This window comes from Oncorhynchus nerka, linkage group LG26, assembly GCF_034236695.1.
Source record: "Oncorhynchus nerka isolate Pitt River linkage group LG26, Oner_Uvic_2.0, whole genome shotgun sequence".
In the NCBI taxonomy this organism is placed as follows: Eukaryota; Metazoa; Chordata; class Actinopteri; order Salmoniformes; family Salmonidae; genus Oncorhynchus; species Oncorhynchus nerka.
This window is the reverse complement of record NC_088421.1, coordinates 4,342,211-4,350,069: the sequence shown is the minus strand read 5'-3', so window position 1 is coordinate 4,350,069 and position 7,859 is coordinate 4,342,211. Positions and strand designations below refer to the sequence as shown.

The 7,859-nt window shown below is 43.1% G+C and overlaps 1 protein-coding gene across 1 annotated transcript; it reads right to left on the bottom strand.

The window, feature by feature from the left end:
- Positions 1-2,786: 2,786 nt before the first annotated feature.
- Positions 2,787-6,752, bottom strand: LOC115110067 (prolactin). The gene is made up of 5 exons (XM_029635407.2): positions 6,664-6,752; positions 6,457-6,569; positions 4,525-4,632; positions 3,555-3,737; positions 2,787-3,423 (listed from the first exon to the last, which is right to left on the bottom strand). The coding sequence occupies exons 1-5, from the start codon at positions 6,701-6,703 to the stop codon at positions 3,235-3,237; spliced, it is 633 nt and encodes a 210-aa protein (XP_029491267.1). The 5' UTR covers positions 6,704-6,752; the 3' UTR covers positions 2,787-3,234.
- Between the last annotated feature and the right edge of the window lie 1,107 nt (positions 6,753-7,859).

Below are 7,859 nucleotides of genomic sequence, written 5' to 3'. Positions count from 1 at the left end.
ATACCTAGGATAGGATAAAGTAATCCTTCTCACCCCCCTTAAAGATTTAGATGCACTATTGTAAAGTGGCTGTTCCACTGGATGTCTTAAGGTGAACGCACCAATTTGTAAGTCGCTCTGGATAAGAGCGTCTGCTAAATGACTTAAATGTAAATGTACTGTGATGTGCTGTATTCTATTCCACTGATCTCATCCAGAGGCGGACGCCACAACAATCCACTGTTACCTTATCCTTCCCAGCTTTGTTTTATTTTAAAAGAAAGAGGTGGCTAGACACTATTGCTCGAAGTGTTTTGTTCCATCGGCCTGCACTTCACCAACTCGTGTGCAACAAAGTACCGTAGGTGTCATAACTGTCACAAACCTGGAGTGGTACTGTATACAGGCAGATACAGTGCCTTCGGAAAGTATTCATACCCCTTGACTTATTTCACATTTTGTTGTGTTACATCCTGAATTAAAAATGGCTTAAATAGATTTGTTTCTTGCTCATTTATTTTAAATGAAATATCAAATTTACATAAGTATTCACTCCCCTGAGTCAACACTTTGCAGAAGCACCTTTGACTGTAATGACAACTGTGAGTCTTTCTGGGTAAGTCTCTAAGAGCTTTCCACACCTGGATTGTGCAACATTTTGTCAGTTTATTTTTTTTAATCCTTCAAGCTCTGTCATTGGTTGGTCATTGGTCATTGCTAGACAACCATTTTCAGGTTTTGACGTAGATTTAAGTCAACTCAACTTGGCCACTCGGGAACATTCACTGTCTTCTTGGTAAGCAAGTCCAGTGTAGATTTGGACTTGTGTTTTAGGTTATTGTCCTGCTGAAAGGTGAATTCATCTACCAGTGTCTGGTGGAAAGCAGACTGAACCAGCTTTTCCTCTAGGATTTTGCCATTTTTATTTCACCTTTATTTCAGGTAGGCCAGTTTGAGAACAAGTTCTCATTTACAAATGCAACCTGGCCAAGATAAAGCAAAGCATAGTATTTGTCCACATATTCTAAGTCAGAACTGTCCAGTATAGTGATGCTAGGCGGGCGGGCAGCGATCGGTTGAAGAGCATGCATTTTTGTTTTACTTGCATTTAAGAGCAGTTGGACGCCATGGAAGGAGTGTTGTATGGCGTTGAAGCTCGTATGCAGGTTTGATAACAGTGTCCTAAGAAGGGTCAGATGTATACAGAATGGTGTCGTCTGCGTAGAATGGATCAAAGAATCACCCGCAGCAAGAGCGACATCATTGATGTATACAGAGAAAAGAGTCAGCCCGAGAATTGAACCCTGTGGCGCCCCCATAGAGACTGACAGAGGTCCGAACAACAGGCCCTCCGATTTGACACATTGAACTCTATCTGAGAAGTAGTTAGTGAACCGGGTGAGGCAGTCATAAGAGAAACCAAGGCTGTTGAGTCTGCCGATGAGAATACGGTGATTGACAGAGACGAAAGCCTTGGCCAGGTCGATGATGGATGGGGGGTATGTATGGTAGATTCAGGTAGAGAGCATGCATGCCCTCAAATTATTTACATTTGGCCTTAGCTTAGTTAGGGAATAAGTATATGTCAGCTTATTTTAAACTTGTTTGTCTCTGTGTTCCATCATAGACTATCTTATGTGATATGCTAATATTTAATCCATCTAATCAGTATGGCTTTTGTCAACAAATATTTCATAAAGAAATCAGGATGATAAAAGCAAACAAATAAAACCATTAAGTTATTTTCACAACATAGGCTGTGTACAAAACATTAGGGACACCTTCCTAATATTGAGTTGCACCACCTGCCCTCAAAACAGCCTGAATTCGTTGGGGCATGGGCAAGGTGTCAAGTGTTCCACAGGGATGCTGATCCACGTTGACTCCAATGCTTCCCACTGTTGTGGGAAGTTGGCTATATGCCATTTGGGTGGTGGATCATTCTTGATATAGACAGGAAACAATTGTGAAAAACCCAGCAGCATTGCAGTTCTTGACACACAAACTGGTGTGCCTGACATCTACTACCATAACCCGTTCAAAGCTACTTCAGTCTTTTGTCTTGCCCATTCACACTCAATGGCACACACAATCCAAGTCTCAATTGTCTCAAGGCTTGAACATCCTCTTTAACCTGTCTCCTCCCCTTCATCTACACTGATTGAAGTGGATTTAACAAGTGACTAATAAGGGATTATAGATGATCTGGATTCACCTGGCCAGGTTGTCATGGAAAGAGCAGGTGTTCTTAATCTTTTGTACAATCAGTGTGGATGCACTTAGGCTATACTCCATTTGAATATCATAATGCTTCAGATAAGCGTTGCCAAGACAAGTTGATCAAATAGCCTTATACCCATCTATAAAGTTTAGAATGAACATTCCATTGACACATTGAACTCAAGCAAATGAAACGCATGCGTTTCCAACATATCTCTCGGGGGAAACACCTCGACGACACGGTGTATTGGCATGCTGTAGTAACCGTCACCGTTGGTACACAGATCATTGAGCTGCTGCACTGACACGTCATAGTCTGACATGTCAACTCGCGCTGGCACGGTAGGCTGCGCTCTGGTTTTGCTTCATCCTCTTCTTGACTAGAGCAGAGCTGTCAAATACGGCGAGCAGGTGTCAGGTTACGGAGCGGCCAGGAGAGGAGTCAGCTTTTCACATCTCTCTCATCATACACCGACAGTAATAACAAGGACACACAGACTGGCCGCAGAAAGTTCGAACCCTGTTTCACGGTTTGAAGTGATCTACAGCTCTGGTTGGACTGCAAGTATTCATGTTTTATAATGCAATAAAGATTTTATTTGGTATTTAGTGAAACAGTACATTGTGTATAGTATAAGATAAGTTATAAGTGACTTGAGAAATCATATTCTAAAGTGCAAATGTTATCATGACGGTCATTGGTCAACTATCAGCCCTCTGTATCTACTAAGAATGACTTGGAGGGATCCTTTGAATATGATTATAAGTGGCAATATTAAGTTGCATATTTTTGATGAAATGCATTACCGAACATAAACTACCTTAAGTTATATGGTAAAATGTGTTTCAGATAACAGGTTGAATACAACGTATAGTCTATGAATAGTCCAAATGTGATGTAGATGGCAGCATTAGTAATTTCACAAAATCAAACTCAACAAACAATCCCCTAAATTCTCCTTCAAATGGCTACCCCATTTTGACTATCAGTTTGAAAATGGAACAATCCAGAACCAAAATGCCTGCCATTTTCTCCTAACATGTTTCTGGTCGCATTTTGGTAGCCCGGCATCGAAGGACCTTGAGGAAACTGTCGATTTTGTGGGAGTCCCTGCGGAAGCAGGACATGAGGAAGTGGAAGTTGATGAGGCGGGAGGTCTTGTCATTGCCGAGGTCTCCACCCTTGAAGGGGATTGAAGAAATGTACTGGGAGGAGGGTCCCATCTATAGAGAAAGATAGTGCCAAAAGGTTGTCACCTTGCACACAGTGTTCAATTGTTGAACTAAACCCACTAAGTACATAAACAGTTCGGTATGCTTCACACAAAAACAGATACACAGCATAAGTCACCCACCTTGTTTACCATTATGTCCAGTCCATCTCCCAGGCTCTTGGAGTAGTCCTGCAGTTCCCTGATCTTACTGCTGATGTCGCCATTGGAGGGGTGTGGCAGAGTGGGCGCCTCTGAGGAGAGCAGCAGCAGGGGATCGTTCCAGGCCAGGAGGAGGGAGCGGGCCAGGGAGATCAGCTCATTCTCCTGACAAACACAGTCATGAAAGAAAGATAGATCCTGCACGCTGTAGAATGCTCCTGCAGTTTTACTGAGTGCAACGCTCCAACACAAAAGGTCCTAATCAAGCTCGACGAAGGGGAGCATCATAAGAAGCGGACCAAGGTGCAGCGTGGTGGAGCGTATATATTCCTTTTATTTATAGAAAATGTAGCCAAGGAAACGACCGTGACGCTTAAGATGGCTATAGTGCAACTAACAAAGTCAACTACCCACACTGAAAGGGGGGGGGGCTACCTAAGTATGATTCCCAATCAACGATAGACAGCTGTCCCTGATTGAGAACCATACCCGGCCAACACATAGAAACACAAATCATAGAAATAAAGGACATAGAATGCCCACCCAAATCACACCTTGACCAAACCAAAAAGAGACATAAAAAAGGCTCTCTAAGGTCAGGGCGTGACAGGGAGTAGGAGTAGGGACTAGGCATTGGGGGTTTAGTCAAGGAAGGCCTTGTGCAGGTTGTTAAATGCGCTGCTCTTTTAGAACGGAGTGAATACTAACATAGATACACCACAGGGAGGAGACAAATCTAGAGCGAGAGGAGAGGAAGGGTACATCTGAGTTAGGGGGCTACCTCTCCTTGTCTCCTTTCCTTCATCTCCACGACTCCACTATTCTGAGACTGCTGGATGCATATTGCTCAAGTACTCAAGCAGGTAGATTTGTTAAAGAGAGAATGGGGATAGATTATAACTAAATAGAGAGGTGAAAGAGATGAGTGAGGAGAGCACAGAGCTCTACTGACCGATACTTTGAGTGCTTGCTCCTTGTCCTTGGGTGTCTGGAGTGAGGAGGTGTGACACATAGACGGGCGTGGCATCATCACTCGTCCCATTGGTGGGAAGTGAGAGTCCTGAGAGAGCGAGAGAGAGAGAGAGAGAACGGCACAAAAGTGATTATAAAGTTAACTCAAGTTGAACATGCTCTGACACAATACTCTGAACATAATGTAATGCACGATATATACATCTTGAACACAAACAGACCAGGTATACACACAGATACACATGCGCACACAGACCCAAGTACACGTGCATGGTTGTCCATGGTTATTAACCTTCTCACAACTTTCTGGGAATGGTGCAGGATAGTTGTTTGGCTTTGGAACATTCTCAGCACATTTAATTATTTAATTATTGTTTTATTGTTATATCCTTCCTGTTTGGCCCTGTCCGGGGGTATCATCGGATGGGGCCACAGTGTCTCCTGACCCCTCCTGTTTCAGCCTCCAGTATTTATGCTGCAGTAGTTTATGTGTCGGGGGGCTATGGTCAGTTTGTTATATCTGGAGTACTTCTCCTGTCTTATCCGGTGTCCTGTGTGAATTTAAGTATGCTCTCTCTAATTCTCTCTTTCTTTCTCTCTCTCGGAGGACCTGAGCCCTAGGACCATGCCTCAAGACTACCTGACATGATGACTCCTTGCTCTCCCCAGTCCACCTGGCCGTGCTGCTGCTCCAGTTTCAACTGTTTTGCCTGCGGCTATGGAATCCTGACCTGTTCACTGGACGTGCTACCTGTCCCAGACCTATTATTTGACCATGCTGGTAATTTATGAACATTTGAACATCTTGGCCATGTTCTGTTATAATCTCCACCCGGCACAGCCAGAAGAGGACTGGCCACCCCTCATAGCCTGGTTCCTCTCTAGGTTTCTTCCAAGGTTTTGGCTTTTCTAGGGAGTTTTTCCTAGACAACGCGCTTCAACACCTGCATTGCTTGCTGTTTGGGGTTTTAGGCTTTGAGATATACACTTTGAGATATCAGCTGATGTACGAAGGGCTATATAAATACATTTGATTTGACAAAAAAAACATTAATTTCTTGGTATTTCATTACTTTAACAGGACGTTTTCTAAAAGTTCAAACGTGGTTACATTTAATTTTCCTTTTTGAAATGTTCTAACGTTCTTAAACTGGTTTGTCATTGAGAATATTCTCAAATAGTTCAGAGAACGTTCATTTCAGTTCTTCAGCATAACGTTTCCTACAGGTTTCCTCATGGGTCTATTTAAAATCATGTTCAGGTGGGTTGGCTGCAAGTACTAATTGGCCCCACCTGATCTTAATGAGTTCTTGTTTCCTTTAGAAATGGGTTCTGTTTGAATAGACTAAAATTAACAGCTTTGTATGCGTAAAAAAAAACATGGCATATTATCTCCATCCTGGTGGTGCAGTGGACAAATTCCACAGATAGAGGACGGAAGATTATAGGTTTGAACCGTACTGATGCCGTGTCACATTTGTTTTAAAGTTGCACGGTGAATGCCAAAGGAAATGCATTTCCATGTGCCACATCTGGGATTGGAGCTAAAAAAAAAGTTTACCCAAAATAATCTGAAAGTGTTATTGAAATATTCAGTGAAAGTTTTAAGGAAGTTATTCAAAATCCTACAAATAACCTATCATTTTAGTTCTCAGAGCGTTAATAAAACCTCCCAGGAAAACTTTCAAGGAACCAGAGCAAAAATGTTCTCTGAACGTCCCTGCAACCTAAAGATAAATGTTCCCAGAAAAGGCAACATTTTCACCTCTGTTCTCAGAACATTTAAAAAGTGTTCAGTTTTACCGGTCAGGAAACGTATGACTTCATTCCCACAACCAATGTGAAACCAAAAACATACGTTCCCACAACTTCCAAGGAACCAAATGTGCTAGCTGGGATGGTTGTTACTGACCAGGTCCTTGGTGAGGGAAGTGCTGAGTGAGTGAAGCTTGTCTGATCGCTGGGAAGCTCTCTCCATTAGGTCACTAAGGCCAATGGCATGACAGGACACAACTAGACACAGAACTAGAGGTGAAAGAGAAAGAGAGAGGTTTGGCTTTAGTCAATTTGCCTCCATCAAAAACTCACACACGGACTAAACACACACATTTCATCTCACCTGCTAAGTGGAGTTTGGTACCCTGGGATCGGCGAGTCATCTTTCCTTCTTTTCGGTTCTCTCCTTATCTTCTTGTCCTTCCTCTCCTGCTTTTTGGCTGTTGTTCCTTCTCGCCCCCCTTATATAATGCCCTTGTCTTTTTCATTTGTGAATGCATAAGTTTGGTGACTGTGCGTATTGTTCAGAACTAGTTCTCTCCTGATCACTAATGAGAAACATTGTTTTGGGGGGGGGGGGGGGGGGTCTGTCCCTTAGGCATGTACTCATCAATACCCATGGTATTTTTTTAAGGTGAGATAGTGAGGTGGATAAAAGCTTTTGGAAAAAAGAGAGGGGGGCTGGGGGGATGGTTGAAGGGCAATTAGATTCCATTTAGTGTGAGTTTTGAATGGAATCATTGACTCGTCCTACAAGGTGGGATCGTCTGTATTTGTGTAACTTGAATACACGGTACACGATGGAAGCTAAGTTACTAATGGTTTCTGTCAGAAATTCTGTACAGCCTCTTTAACTGTCATGTGTTACTCCCAGATTTGAGAGAGCACCACATCTGGTCTTTTTCCTGTTGTTAGCAGACTATTTGATAGGGTTGTTAGCAGAGTATTTGATAGGGTTGTTAGCAGAGTATTTGATAGGGTTGTTAGCGGAGTATTTGATAGGGTTGTTAGCTGAGTATTTGATAGTGTTGTTAGCGGAGTATTTGATAGTGTTAGCTGAGTATTTTTTTTTTGATAGTATTTGATAGTGTTGTTAGTGTGCTGTTGGCTCTTTCTTCCCTTTAGTTTGGCCAGTGTAACCAGTGTTCACGGCACCCTGTAGGTATATTCAGCAGCTAAAAGCATTTGCTAAATGACCATCTTTCTTATCATATCATTATTACACTGTCTCATTCTCTCTCACTAAAACCACTTTCATCGCAGTGCTTAAGGCGTCAATACAGACCCGGGTTCGATCCCAGGCTGTGTCACAATCGGCCATGACCGGGAGTCCCATAGGGTGGCACACAATTGGCCCAGCATAATCCGGGTTAGGGGTCGGGGAGGCTTTACTTGGCTCATTGCGCTCTAGCAACTCCTCGTGGTGAGCCGGGCACCTGTAGGCTGACTTTGGTCGTCAGTTGAACTGTGTTTCCTCCAACACATTGGTGCGGGCGGGTGTTAAGGAGCGTGGTTTGGCGGGTCATTTTTCGGAGGACG